At 43.8% G+C, this 15,710-nt stretch overlaps 1 protein-coding gene across 9 annotated transcripts in view; it reads right to left on the reverse strand.

The window, feature by feature from the left end:
• Positions 1–1,124: 1,124 nt before the first annotated feature.
• The window catches only part of LOC144026151 (teneurin-3), a 212,685-nt gene continuing 198,099 nt past the window's right edge, over positions 1,125–15,710 (reverse strand). For all 9 annotated transcript variants that reach the window (XM_077532721.1, XM_077532720.1, XM_077532718.1 and 6 more), the window contains 7 exons: positions 14,419–15,299; positions 13,425–13,600; positions 11,715–11,950; positions 10,942–11,238; positions 6,093–7,704; positions 5,752–5,882; positions 1,125–4,340 (listed from right to left, as the gene is read on the reverse strand). In XM_077532721.1, coding sequence (XP_077388847.1) covers positions 3,588–4,340; positions 5,752–5,882; positions 6,093–7,704; positions 10,942–11,238; positions 11,715–11,950; positions 13,425–13,600; positions 14,419–15,299 — 4,086 coding nt within the window. In that variant the 3' untranslated portion in view covers positions 1,125–3,587. The remainder of the gene's footprint in view (positions 4,341–5,751; positions 5,883–6,092; positions 7,705–10,941; positions 11,239–11,714; positions 11,951–13,424; positions 13,601–14,418; positions 15,300–15,710) is intronic.

Below are 15,710 nucleotides of genomic sequence, written 5' to 3' on the forward strand. Positions count from 1 at the left end.
GAAGGTCCTTGACGGGAGGCTGATGATGGCATTTGTTGTGCATACATCTTTGTTCACCTCCATGCGATGAAATATAATAATAGAGTAAGAGCAAAGAGCATGTGAGGATAAAAAGAGGCAGCAAGTGGGCAAAGTCAAAGAATGTCTTGAAAAATATGCGAAACAGACGACTGCACTCCCGTATGAGTTTGGAAATGTTCTTTGAAGAGTGATATGAAAAAGAAACGTGTCAGTGTTATGCATATCAAGTCAATAAGTGTTCACTTTCAAAGGCCTGATGGTGAAGTGCACCAGAAAAAAAAAAAAAAAAAAGTACCTTTTTTTAGCACTTACACATGAAAGTCCATCCAGCCCTGTTTGTTAATTTGTTTTTCTTTTTGATTTGGTAGTGACCTTCTGGTTCTTTTTCCTTTCATCTTAAAACAGAATAAGGCTTTTAGTTCCACAACTATTTCTGGAAAAAATAGGATTTTATTCTGGTAAGACTTCAACAATTCGACTTGGTTCTATATTTAGTCTTTTTGGTTAGAAAGTAACTTTTCTTGAAAACCTTTTTCTCATTTTTTTTCTTGGAATAATCTGTACAAAAATATTGCTATTCTTTGTAAAGTTTAGTTTTTTCTCCCGAATTTTTATTTTCAAAACACATTTTTTTTCCCCCCATTATAGGGGCGAGTGGGGTAATTTGTGCCAAGAGGCAAATTAGTTCCACCTGTTATTGAGAAAACCATAGAAGTTGGTCATGTGACCACATATTTTTGAAGAGACGTTCATTTCCCTCATCCGATACAAAAGGGAGACGCATGGCTTGAGAGGTGAGCACATATAAGTTCAAAACACTTTTTTTTTTTTTTTTTAACTCTCTAACGTAAAATTTCTATTATAGACAACTTTGAAAACAGTTCACAGTACACATTTTAGAGCGGTCGTCTCCCAACGTAAAGGTTTTGTGATTGACCCTCAACCATTGTGACGATGTTGAAGTGCATTATTTGGCCCTCAGTGAGGGGAGATGTCACGATAGTGATTGAGCAGTGATTAATATGCATGTAAGACACTTGATCATTATTTGAGCTAGAGAACAAAAATACATGAACAGCAATGTAAGAGAAGCAAAATGCAAAGAAAGCATCCAAAATCCATCTGTACTTTATTAGTTATGTATAAACACAAACATAAATTACTGGTAGTTTCATCATTTACAAAAAGCGGATTCCCGTAGGGTGCCCGAGGAGTCCATTCGAGTCCTTTCTCCCTTTTTCGCCCCACACACAATGAACATTTTCTATTTAAACATGGAAACAGTTTTTTTTTTCTGTCAAAAGCATCAAACACATGTTGAAGTTTACAAGTGCTAAATCTCATATACATGTTTTTTTTCTGTTTTTTTTTAGGGGTGATTTCAAAAAACAAACATTTGCTTTGCTCATTGATGACATAACATGCTCCCTCCACGAGCACAAGTGCACACAATGTAAACATTTCCTGGTCGTACAATAACTGCAGTGAAGCCAGACGTGAAAACAAACAAGGAAAAAAAAATAACGTTTAAAAACATCATTAAAGCCGCAAGCAGCGATGAACGGGCCCTCGCGCCACCTTGTAAAACCGTGACGCCCTGCTTTGCCCACGGCACTGGTAAAAATAATAATGATAATAAACTTCACAATTTAGCAATAGCCCGTCTGCTAGGAAACCTGTTTCCAGGAATTGACCCGAAAATAGCTGCTTTAAACCAAAATGGCTGACTTCCTTTTTAACTTGGGCTTTGGTCCTTGAGACCTTTTCATGCATCTTTATGATAGTCACATCAGCCCAATTTTGTGTTGATTGGTCAACCTGGTGTCAGGGTTTGATTTTTTTTTCCTTGCTCATCAAATTTTGAATTTGCCTCAAATGTTAGCTTCAACATTTCAGGCCTGTTTACAACCCTTCAAAACTGACACGCCCACCCAATTTCATGTGTGAAACTGGTGGTTATCCCCCCCCACACCCCCCAACTTTTCAATGGGGGTGCTGCTGAGTAAGTTCAGTGTTGGGGACCCCATTGATACATTTAATCTCACCAGGATTTGAAAACTGAGTTATCGGAGTGTTTTTCGGGGTCTCAACCCAAAAGGCCACCCATTTAATCATTCATTCATTCAGTCATTCATTGAATAACAACTAAAGAAGCGATTCCGAGAGGGCCAACGCACCACCACCTGGTGCTCGGGCCCTAAAAATAAGCTCATTCTCCCTTCACTGTTGCTCCACACGAGAGTCCAGAAGGCTTTTTTGTGCTACAGAGGATGTGACCTGTAATCGCCCGCGTTAAGGCTCGGTGACTTTAGAAGTCACACTACCGACTCTCAATGCACAGCATTGTGTTCATCTTTTTTATTTTTACATATCATTTGATTGTTTACAAAACTAGCCATCAGGAACATACACATACTCACAAAAAATTAGGGATATTAGGTTGGTAGGGATATATATATTTGTTTTTCTAGTAACCACCGAACAGCCCTGGAAAATGGAAAACTCACTACATAGTGAATAAGGAGTGATTCTGAACACAACCAGTTTCAATCATGTGTTTTTAAAAAAAATCTTTTTAAACGTGTTTAAAGAATGTTGGGGTTGTAAAAATATACAATTGTTTTATATGGCCTCAATATTGTAGATTTTCACCTTCCTTGTACCTTGAATTACAAATTTGGAGAGTCATAAGCTCTCGCTTGATTGCTTTTTTGCTCTGGGATTGTTTGGTGTTGGTCGACCTTAGATAATTGTTTTCACCGGCAGACAGTTTTTACGTGAATGTGTATTATTTGAAAGTATATGACTACCACAACTTCAATGCTAATTTTTATGTTAGCATTAAGTTGCCTTATTTACATTAAGGTATGAAGTAAGTGCTGTATTTAAATGTGCATTCACTGCATTGTGTGTATTTTTTTTACTCATATATTGAAGACAGTGGCCCAGGATAGGGACAGGACAAATAGGTATGTGTGTAATTGAAGGACATTGGAATGCATTTTTAGGGAAAAAACAAAACAAAACAAAAAAACTCTTCATAAAACGTTCATAAACATTCATTAAAGATTTTCCATCACAAAACAGAGGGAGAATGGGACGGGAAAAAAACCCTAAGAAATGTTGAAAAGAAGGAGAAAAAAAATCTGCTAATATGTAAATCTGTGGGTGCTGAACCACGAGTATGCAGTGGTCCACTGTATTAAAAAAAAACAACCTCATATTGTACATCTTGGGCAGACACTAAATGTAGGATTAATCACAAGTTAACCATGTAAAGCATATGATAAATAAAAAAAATGTAAATGATATATATATAAATTCGTTGTAATGGCTAAAATTTATTTGTTAAAACTTGAAAACGTGAGTTTTGAGCTTTGTAACAGAACATATTAAACTCATAAGTCAAATTTGCACCATGTTACGGGTTGTTCGGGAACATCGAAATTGGTGTTTGTTTTTAGAAAATTAGAAATTGATCGTGAACTTTCAGCCAAAGACCGAATATCCCTAAATTTTTGTGAGTGGCGTAAAACACGTAGAGTCACACCTCACCTAACGTTCTGTTACCTCTTCCCGATCTCGTTCTGCCTCAGGAAGTGGATGTTGTCGGCGCTGTCCGCCAACTCGGGGTACTGCTCGGCCGAGAGGGCGTAATAGCCGTCGTAGCCGAGCACCTTGCCACCGCTCAGCAGTTGCCGCTTCTCGCCCTCCGTCCACGGCCGGCCGCCCTCCTCGCCGTCGCGCAGCCGCCTCTGCTCCCGCGCCCAGGCGCCCGCCAAGGCGCGCTGGCGGGCCAGCTCGGTCACGCGGGCCTTCTCCTCGTCCACCGTGGCGCCGTAGCGCACGTGCAGCGCCAGGGCTCCGGCGCGCACCTCCACGTCGGCGAAGCGGCGCGTGCGTCCGTCCATGACGGTGGTGGACTGCGACACGCTGACGTTGACGCCGTTCTCCAGCGTCTTGTGGCCGCTGGTCAGGTGCAGGGCGGCCAGGTCGGCGTCGGGCAGGCCCGGCTTGACGAAGTGGTGCGTGTCGCGGCCCTCCACGGTGAAGTGGAGCTCCTCCAGGTAGAAGGCGTTGTTGAGGATGCCCGCCACCTTGATGCAGTCCTCGCCCGCCATGTTGAGGGTGTGCGCGTGGACGCTGCCCTTGTAGATGGCGAACATGACGGCGCGGCCCACCGGGGACGCCGCCGCAGAGAACCACAGCCAAGGCTTCTCTCCGCGACGCCCTCGCCGCAGGTGGACCTCAGGCAGACGCTCGAAGGACAGGAGCGACGCGGCTTGGCGGGTGACTTCACGCTGCACTCCCGAGATGGACTGCCAAGGACAAAGCAAGTAAATGGTCATTTTAATAGCATTTTTACCCTCATTTCTTATTCTTCGAAAACACTGAGAGAATTGACTTTTTGTCCTGAAAAATAGGATAAAAATGTCATTCCCCATTTTTTAATCAAAGACAAAACCAGCAAGACTAAAAAACAACTTTAAAAAATATGACTGGAATTCACATTTGTAATTTATGTATGTATGTATGTATGTATGTATGTATGTATGTATGTATGTATTTATTTATTTATTTATTTAAAGGGACAGTGTGTAGAATATTTAGATTTTTTTTTCAATGTTCATTTATTTTAAAAACCCACTATTAGTTTCAATAAAATGCAAAAAAAAATATATACATTTTTTTTTAATACAATCTAGTAATCACAAATTATATCGCATAGTTTGTGCTGCGATTTATAGGAGACAGACACATTTCTCTGCCATTTTTATGCAATGGATACCTGGAGAAAAACTTTGCAAACATAATAATTGGTGGTAGGCTTGCGAAGTGTGGTCTCTTTGAGCCACCGAAGTGTATGTGCTTCAAAATGCACCCAATTTGAAAGTAGGTCGTTGCATTCTATTAGTTAATCACTAGATGGCACTAAATTCTGCACAGTGTCCCTTTAAATTCATTTACTTCTGATATTATTTTATCATGTAATGTAAAGTTTTCTTCAGAAAGAAATGTTTTCCCCCATCGACACAAGACTAAGATTGGAAAAAATACGACTGAGATTGAAAAGTCCAGTAAAACATCAACACCTCAACGTGTCAGAAAATGGTTCTCTAGGAAGTAGCGGACCGTGCATTGGTGCTGGAGGCTTTTTCTCTCTGCATCTAAATGCACACGAATCCCCCCCCATGACACTTCCTGTTAGGGCCTCCAGCCGAGTAGCCTTTACATTAAAAAAAAAAAAAAAAAAAAGAGACTTTCAACTCAACAGCAATACCAAACGCACACTACACTGCATGTTACAGAGTCAAACAGCAGTGAGAAAATGTATTCAGCCTTCGGAACTACACTGTTTGCTTTATTATGCAAATAAGTTCCAATTAAAAGTAATATTCTCTTAGAAATGCATAATAGCAACTTCATAACACACTTATGAAAAGTAAGGAAATAAAGTTTTTATTGCTTCCGCCTGCACTCCTAAATAAATGTAACTGTGAGAATATTTTCCAAGATGTCACTCGATTATGACATGAAGGTTAAAAATTACCTTCTCCTATTACTTTTTCTCAGGAAAAAACAAACAAAACAAAACCTATATTTTCACATTACAACTTTTTTTTTTTTGAGGCAAAAACTTTTTTGTTGAAAAATAAATGAGAACATTACAGTTTTTTTTTGGTCTATCCACTTAAACAATTGCAATTGACGAATGTAAACTGGACGAACCGGCAAATCGTCCCACAGCTGACTCTTCCTCAGCTCATACGACGGCATGCTCAGGTCGAACTTGGGCACGGGAAAGCCGGGAATGGTGTTGTGGAGGTGAAAGCCAAAAGTCACCAGCCAGCTGTTCACATCTGTGCAACAAAGGATAATAGAAATAAGTATGAAGACCAAAAGAATCTCATCTTTGAAACAACTCCACTGAGGAGGTTGAGACAGGCGGTAATTTCCCCGTTATTTCCTGACATTTTTCAGACAACAAAATACAAGCACAGCCAGAGTAACCATTAGCTGCCACCATAATGGACTCATAAAAAGGTTCTCCGACTGCACCAGCCTCTCACCTGCCACATATTCTCTCACTTCGTGGACTTTGCTAATGGGGTTGTTATTCCGGAACATGTAAAGGTTAAAAGGCGCCGGCTCCTTGCCGACATCCCTCAGGGTGGAAACATCCGGCACAGTCCACCTGCCGGACATGATGTCGTAGTCTCTCTCGCCGAAGTGCAGCAGCTTGGTGAGCGGGTCGTACAGGCCCCCGTGGAAGCCCAGCACCAGCTGGAAATCCGGGTTGGAGTCGAAGTAGACCTCGCCGTACGCCGTGTACTGCAACTGCTTGACCAGGAGCCCGTTGCTGGTGAAGACGGCCAGAGGGGTCCCGGTGTTGTCGCAAGCAATGTAGAACTCCTCGCCGCTGCTGATCTCCATCGCGAACAGGTGGCCCTGCAGGTCGTAGTACAGCGAGGTGATCTCCGAGCTGGAGTGGTTGTAGACGTGGGTAATCCGGGCCGGGTAGCTCAAATCGGCGTAGAAGTACTGCAAGTGCTGGCCCAGGCTGGTTTTGGACGACACCCTTCGACTGAGCCCGTCGTAGCGGTACTGGATGGTCCACCCGCTGCTTTTGCTGTACACCCGTACGAGCAGCCCCTTGGAGTTGTACTCGAAGATTTCGGCCCCTCTCTGGCGGAGGAAGCCGTCCTCGTCCATGCGGTACTGGATGTCCCCGAGACGGGTGATGCGGTCCCTGAGGTCGTAGCGTAGAGGAAGGAGTCTTGCGCTGTTCCCAGCATTGAGCAGGTGCAGGTTCCCGTTCAGGTCGTACGTGTAGCGCCAGGTGACCTTCTCATTCAGGTAGACGGTTTGCAGCTGGCCGTCCACGTCGTACTCGTAGCCATACTTTGTGGTGTTGGCGAAGGGTCCGATCTTGATCTCGCGCCGGGTGACACGGCCCACGTCGTCGTACTGGAAGGTGATCCAGTACATGAGCGAGCGGAAGATCTCATACTGGATCTCCTTGATGCGACCGTGCGCGTCAAAGTGCTTGGTGTAGGTCATCACTGCCGTGGAGATGATCTGGTTGATGTCGTAATAGATGACGCCGAACTTGCCGAACTGCTCCACCTTGCCGGATATGTCATCAAACTGGTAGAGGTCGATGGGCAGGGGCGTCTCGTTGATGACTCCCTGCACGCTGGTGACGCGCAAGCTGTTGTCGTAGGTGTAGTCGAAGCGGGCGTTGACCATGCCATCCTCACTGAAGCGGAAGATCTGCCGGTCCACCAGAGGTCCCACCTGCCGGTAACGGATGGAGCAGATGAAGCCATCGCTCTGCAGGTTGACCGTCTTCAGGACGCCCGCAGTCTCGTCGTAGGTGAAGCTGACTCGCGTGCTGTCGTAAAGGATTTCCGACAGCTTGTTCTGACGCCGGTAGCGGTAGAGCACCCGGCGGCCGGTGCCGAAGTGGGACACCCTGAGCAGGAGGCCGTCCTCGCTGTAGTCCACAGCCACCGAGGCGTTGCTCTCCGGAGGGTGGTAGAGGTTCCGGTAGTAGCCCACCGAGCGCACCGTCTGCATGGTGTAGCGGGCGACGCTCGGCATGGTGATGCCTGAGAGGCGGTCCAGCGAGTCAAAGTCAAAGATGTACTGCCGCTGACTGTGGAGTAGCAGGACCATGGACTGAGGAATGAAAAACAGACAGCAAGTGAATCCATGTGTGATGTCATTCGATTTTTCTATGTTCAGTTGTAAATTAAAAATTGATAAAATAATTAACAGTGACTTATTTTGTTCACAAACAAAGAAAAATACTGGGGGAAAAAAATAGCGAACATGGTATGGTATATGTGGTTCAAATTGTATAGAAATCTTATACTGTAAAGCCTCTCAAAGTTTCTCTTTGAAGGACCCTGGTAATGTTCGAAATAACCCAAAATTGGCCATTTCAAACCAAAATGGCAGAGTTCCTGTGTATTTCCAGGCATGGGTTTTTCACACATACCTGCCAAAGCTAATGTCACAGTGAAAGTGGCTTTGGGAGATGAATTGTTTTATTTGGTAGCAATCTCTCGGTCAAGTTAATCTTGAAAGAACCCTGGAAGTGGCTTTATGATTGATTTGTCATTGCCAATTGAAAACAACAAATGACACAGATTCAAGAGAATTACAAGACTGGATTCATTATGTATGAGCGGGACCAGTGCAGGCAGTCAAGTGGGCTGAGAAGGACTCTCCGGCTTGAGGAATGAAAGAAAACTTGATTGTGCCAACCATCACTCATGTTGGGGAGCAATTTGGCCTGGGGACCATTTGTTCATATATACAAAGTTGTGAGGGGTGAAAAGAAAAATCTGACCGGCACTTGAGTGGATTGCAACAGGATACACCGAAGTCAAATATACACACAATTGTGTTGATGCAGAGAATACAAGAAGCAGTAAGTTTGCTGTTTGGTCTGAAGTGGCTATTTCCGGCTGAATTGGGACATTTCCAGGAACAGAACAGGGTACAAAATACACACTTGTTGCAGAGATTATCTAATTGCTACTAAATAACCCCCAAAGCCAGTTTCACTTAGGGACATAAATTTAATTGCAATGTTTATCATGAGTAGAACCACAAAAAAATGCATCATGAACAGACAATGGAAGTCAGCCATTTTGGTTGGAAGTGGCCTTCAAAGAAAAACCTTGTCCAAGGCATTTGGTCCAATTACTACCACATTTGAACCACATATATACAGGCGGGGTAGACTAATTGTGAAAATGTTGCAAATTCCCCATCTCTCTCACAGTTGCTGTGACTGTCTAATGGACCGAACAAGGACACGTGAGTGGCTCTTGAATTGGTTTACAGTAAATGTAAGGCCAGAGCAATGGCTGTCTCGCAGAAGTTCGTTGACCTCAGTGTTAAAATGTCATAACCAGTCATCCGCGGACATGTCAGCGTTCCCCTTGCTCCCCGAGCTCTCGCCATTGCTCACGTCAAAGCGTGCACACTGGCCTCTCGCAGTCATGCAATCAAAGCCAAATTCTTCAGCGAGCCCAGAACAGGAACAACTAAATCATATTGAAACGGGAGAGTTGGAATGAGCCATGAACAGGCTTGTGTTCTGCTTGCTGAGTCGTTGAATTATGCAAAAAAAAAAAAAAAAAAAAAAAAAAAAAAAAAAAAAAATAACATACTGTGAAATGAGCAACATATCTTTTTTTAAAGTATATTTGAAAGGAATATCAAAAGCAATTACTCAGTGTCCTCAGTGTGCTCATTTGATGGTTCCATCTGATTTGGATGCAAAGATTTTAAAAGCAACACATGCTTCATATATACAAGTACATTTATTTTATTCAGGCGGCCAGACGGTCAAACTTTAATTTCACTTTTTCTTTTTTTTTTTTTAAATGAGTGCGAGCCACTTTAAAGATATGGCAAAGCAAATTCACATCTGCAGTCATATATTTTATGTTTCATCGACTTATTCATTATTTTTTTTAACTCAATGTGTCAAAAATGTAAATAAATAAATAAATAAATATATAAAATACGGCCCAAGGGTAAAAAGTAAAAACATATTTAGAGCTCAACCACACCACACAAAAAGAGATGCAACAGCAGCGTTAATTGTCCACAAACGCACCAAAATACTTTGGCAGCCTTTCGAAGGTCAAACTAGGCCGCTTCAACCAACATGACTACCAGTAATGGAGCAATGACGTCAGATGGACAATTCCGTTTTCCTTCATGGTAGTAGCATCCAGCAATATATGAAGGGCACACACGAAGAAAAAGGAACTAGTGAACCTCTGGTGTCACCAGAAGTGATACCCTTCCCGAGTCGTCCAAGGGTCACAGGTGACACTTTTGGTATGCATACACAAACTGCACATGCATAAAGGGTCATTCAGTAATTTCAGCACTGCCGTTGGCGGTCAGCAGGGATGACATAGAAAAAAAATATATATATCTGCAGAGTAGACAGCTTAAAAAAAATCAATACACTATGCGTTTTATTTGTTTATTTTTTAGACGGACTATGCATCAAACATTGATTTACATGGCCCATGTGCCAACTATCAACCGTTTTTCAACTGTATTTTATTTATCGTGAGCTTAAAATAAGCTCATCTGCAGTAATCATTTCGAAATCGATGTAAATCCTTTCCATTTTTAGACAGCCAATGTGTCAAACATTAGTTTAGCATTCCTTCTAATTTATTGTGAGCTTAAAACAAATTCTGCAGTGACTTTGCAGCTCATAAATAAAAGATGCCCAGTGTGACTATCCTCGCAGCTGAATCCACGTAGTATGAAACAGCACTTCAAAGCAGAGCCCAGGATACGTTTTCATTCGGTCACCTCAGTTGACCCCGTAGAAAAAAAAACAAAAAACAGCTGTCTACTTTGGGTAAAATGATTACGCAAGCGTACTTACAGATGTTTATGCAGATGCAATCAGGCCTGAAGGATTATGTAAAAAAAATAATTTGCATTGGAGCGGGGCAATTAGTGTGGTGGTGTGTTAGGGATAACCTTGCATTATGACACACTATTCCTCATAACTTAATTCCAAGCTTTGGACACCTGCGTCATATCTATGCTAGCCATTTCTACTGGGCTTTAAGTTTCACTTAGCAACAAATTATGCTGACAATGTTTATCATGAGTAGACTAATTAGAAAGTCTCAAGAAGCTATCCTGGAAAGCACACAGGAAGTCTGCCATTTTGGTATGAAGGGTCCATTTCCATGAGGTGATGAGATTTGTCTGATTGCTACCAAATGACACCTATGGATGTGAATAAAAGTCAACTGTTTTCTGTTTTGGTCATTGCTCGTTGATGAAGCGGAGCATGGCAGCCAAATTTGACGACTCACCATGAAACAGGAAAAAAACCTAATCACCAAAATCTTCTCTCACCTGCTCTAGGTAAGTGTAGCTCCATATCTTCCCGTCGGCAAACACCCGAGACACCAAACGTCCCTGGGTGTCGTAGCCCAGCTTCTCTGTTGTAGGGCCTCTCTGCAGAGTGCTAATTTGCCCGCTGCTGGTACGGCTCACGTTGACTGGCAGCAGCTTGCTGCTGGGCACCCACAGCACGGGGTGCCCAGCCGTGTCATATATGATTTTCAGTAGAAACTTCCTGTGGTCGTCGTAAATCTTCTCTGTTCTCAGGGTGCGATCGTAATCAACGGAGAGGATGTTGCGGCCATTCACCTGTTGGGCAGTAACCAGAGTAGCGTTGGACATGCTTTTGATATTGATGTATGCAGGTAATTTTACTTCATTACATTGAGCAGCATTCCATTCCCTAATTTTATTTTTATCTGTCTATCTATCTATCTATCTCTCTTCTCTTATCCCTATTGCTTGCGCAATCAAGTTGTTTTTGTGCGGAGTGTTGTGTGAGACTTCCTATTTGGGTGCTGTTCACCCATCAAACATAATGCACTGGTGACATTTGACTCAATTTCACCAATCAAACAGAACCAGGCAGCCACATGAAAGCATGCAGCTTTTTGCCACCTTGTCAAAGTGACTCATTTCCATAAAGACGGGCCAAAGAACCGGAGGATACCCCAGCATGCGTCTACGTTTCAAGAATACCCTTGGCCTCACAGTAGGCTAAAGTCGAGTCGAGTTCTTTCCAAAGTTTTAAGTCGACTTAAGTCTTACTCGACTCGTAAACATACCCTCAATTTGCGTCCAAACACGATGACCTTCCCTCTGGCTTGCTCTTTGCGGAAGCGCCACTCCACCAGGTTCTGCCCGCTCTCGCCCGGCAAGCTCATGTTGCGCCTGGCCACCGTCGGGTTGGCGGCTCCAGCCAGAATGTGAGGCTCAGTCTGGTAGTGCGTGTCCATCCCATTGGCGTACGTGACCCGCAGTGAGTTGTCGAAGCCCACCTGGTAGCTGCTTTTGCACTGGTCTGGAGAGTAAAAATACATTTTATACTTGCAGGCATGTTAAAATAAAATAAAGAAAAGTAACATATAAAAGGTGTTGGTTCTTTCTCAAGAACACACACTAGTCAATAACCTTCTGTCTATCCTCATCACAGTCAAGGTTTAGGTGGATGATCTGAGCGAAAAGTGGACTACACCTTAGCATGTCCATAGTTCACTAAGCAAGACTCCATCCATACATTTTCTGTCCTGAGTTTCCCCATCGTGGTCATGGCTAAGCATGAGTCGATCCTGACGGCACACTACACCCTGGACTGCCTCTTTGCTTTTGGGAGAAATATAGAATGAAAAGAAAATGAATGTTATAAGAGAGTGATTCCAGGATTAGAGGATTACGTGTGCTTAGCTCCCGGCGAGGTAAGATCAATTTCACTGATATGTCAATTTTAACACAGATTCAGTCCCACGTTTATGAAAGAGAAATGTTTTGGGGAAAGTCCGTGGCTATTTAAATAATTATTAAATAAGGTTATCTGCAGTAAATGTTGAGGGATGTTAATGTTGGAGGAGGGATTGGGTGGACAAAAACATTTTACAAAACAGACGATATTTACTTCTTTGACAATCCACCAAATTTATGGACGCATTTGCATTAGGTTTTAGGAGCGTCTCTCAAATGCCCCGGCATAATACTTCTGTTGCATTTGTGTGTGACATTAAATAAGATAAAGGCAGCCGTTTGCAATCTTTATATTCAGGAAGAATCATTCCATCAAAGACAGACCCAAGCGCCTTTCACCTCTAAGTGAGAATCCAATGACCAGCCCTACGTGAGAATAAACTCACGTGAGTGGTGCAAGACGAACGAGTGCACCATCTGGCCATTAAGCAACAGCACGCCGTTTAATACGAGGCTGATGTGTAAGGTGACAACCCAATCCAGCCCACTGAGTGACTCATCGTTTATGCTGACATCTGTCTTCGATGACACATGACTGCAGCTTGTTCCGGCGACCCTTTACACACACTGACAAATAACTCACCCTGGGAGAGGGTCTAATAGAAGTGTTGCTGGTGATGCAAACTTAGACTCGTCTCGGTGTTCAGTGCCGGTTGCATCACTATGCTAGCGACACAGCTACATTGCTCAAGGGCATCTCAACAGTCCTTGATATTTTGGCTTGTAACAGTTTGGGCCACAGTGGTCTTTAGATCACACAGGGTCTTGAACCTATATACCTCTTGTCCCCAAACCATGTCCGCAAATGAAAGTACTTTTTAGTCTGCAAAAGGTTAGACGCCCTACTGGGAAGGGAACCACAAACCACTGTAAAAACTAGACCTTCCAAGACAGACCAAAACTCTCTTCACCCATTTCCTACCATTTATACTTTTCAGGGATCATCACAGCTGACTTTGGGCAAGAGTTGAACACCCTGGACTGGTCACCAGTCAGTAGTCAAGACATCTATTTGCAACGGGTACTGAATAACTCACCCTGGGAGAGGGTGTAGTAGGCGTGAATGCTGGAGGTGTTGGTGGTGATGCTGATCTCCTCGTCGCTGAGCGAGCTCTCGATGTCCACGGTAATGGCGCTGAAGATGTCGGTGTAAAGGTTGTTCACCATGCCGGTGGGGAAAGTGACGTTCATGAGACGACCCTCGCTGTCATAGCTGGTTTGAAGGACAAAAAGTAGTAGAGGTTTGATTGAACAGCCTCGCTATCATTAATGCCATTACGAATGATTGGCTTGACTACTGTGTTGAAAAACAAACAAACACAAAGAAAAAAACGCGACATCAAAACCCCACCCTAGTTTGTAGATGTTTGTTTGAAACCTCAAGCTTGACTTGAAACCCAAATTTGAACTTCTAACTGTGGCTTCAAACCCTGACTTAGTCTTGCAACATGTTTGTTAACATGGTGGAATGGTGTCAGTTCTCGCCGAGAACTTCTCGGGTATGCCAGTTGTGGGTAAATAAGATGGCGCTAAGTTTTGCATCAACTTTGTGGTCGGCGGAAACAGCAGGTAATGCTTTTTGACAAATTTCAATTGCTAAACAAACTAATCTGCTCCACTTGAAGGTGACTTCATTTGCATAATTAAATGAGTCTGCACAACCGGGGAGCCTTCGCCTGATTCATCTGACGCCACACGAAAACACATTTCAGCAAGCATAAATCAGCTAACTCAATCTTGACTCCCTAACTTTAAATCCCAATGCTATCTTTTTTGAAGCCATACTTTAAAGCCCTAAAAGTTCCTCCAAACCCGAACTTTATATATAAACTCAAAACTGTAACCCTGACTTGAAACCTAAAACCTGTTCTGAAACTACCTTAAAACCCGAACGAAGTGCTGGAGTGGTCTTTAGAATAAACTGCTTGTATAGATAGATTGGATAGATTTTAGATGCGGTCCAATATAATCCAATTGCATTCAAAGCCTACTTCGACACCCTCTGATTCAAAGTGCAGCTCCTGTACTTACTCGTAGAAGGTAGTCCACCCAATCTCAGAGGTCTTTGTGGCCAACAAGCCATTGTTGCCGTGATAGGTGAGCAGCACCAGCTCCTGTCCCTGCGCTGTAAGAGTCCTGAGCCCGCCATTGGTCCCCATCGTAAGCCAGATGACCTGGTTGTCTGGCGCCACGATGCGCACCGGCGTACGGCTGGAGTCTCTGCGTATCCTCAGTGTGTTTCCGTTGCTGTCCGTCACCGCTGTGATGTCATTCTCCGTGCTGTAGCTGAAAGTGTACTTGAAGTCTCCGGTGAGCAAGCTGGCCGTGTGCTGGTGCGTGCCGTTACCGTCGAACACGTAGAGCTCCTGGGCGTCCGGTGACGCCACCTCGTAGCCGTTGGACACCGGCGCCGGCCCGTTGCGAGACACGGCCCGGATTCGGATGTTACCCAGGTCGGCCACGTAGAGCGTCCCGTCCGGCGCGGCCACCAGTGAGGACGGCGCGTTGAGCCTGGCGTCTTTGGCGTAGCCGTCGCCCGCCTGGTAGCAGTCGCAGTTGGCGTCGTTCTTGCAGTCGCAGTCCGAGGGCACCCCGGCCAAGTGCGTGATCTCACCGTCCACGGAGACCTTGCGGATGCGGCTCAGTTTCTTCTCGTCCGTCTCGGCGATGTAGATGGCGCCGTGGTAGGAGACGGCGATGGACGCGGCCGACTCCAGGGGGGTGAGCTGCGCCCGTTGGCCGCCGGACGGAAAGCCGCGCTCGGGCAAGGAGAGCGGGCAGTGGACAGGGCGTCCCGCCGCGATGCTGACCTGGCCGTTGTCGGTGATGCGCAGGACAATGTTGTTGTCCAGCACGTACAGCGAGTTGTCCATCGGGCTCACCGCCAAGTCTGTAGGCCACTCCAGAATAACCTGATGTGCACACATCCAAAAAAATAAAATAAAAATCAGCTTATGGTCTAAAAGTGGTCATTTTTTTTAAATTAAAATTTTTTAGTTAATCTCTTTAAAACTCAAATTTCTTCTGTTTAGTGGATAAGGTTTTAAAATATATAATAAAATATTTTAAATATATTTAAAGTTTATTGTTATGGCTGTGAAAACAAATACAAATAAAATAAACAATAAAAAAAATGCACATTGCTCATTTTACATTTCAAGACTGGAGAAGCAGGTGGTAGTTTTTAAACGACAGTGACTATATTAAATGTTTCTGCAAAGATTACAACAATCAAATTCAAGTAAAATTAAATAACAGTTGCTATGCAATTGTTCACACAGCACTATAAAATAAGTATTCAACATATCATAATAACATATCAG

The sequence above is a fragment of the Festucalex cinctus genome, chromosome 9 (genome assembly GCF_051991245.1).
Source record: "Festucalex cinctus isolate MCC-2025b chromosome 9, RoL_Fcin_1.0, whole genome shotgun sequence".
Lineage (NCBI taxonomy): Eukaryota > Metazoa > Chordata > Actinopteri > Syngnathiformes > Syngnathidae > Festucalex > Festucalex cinctus.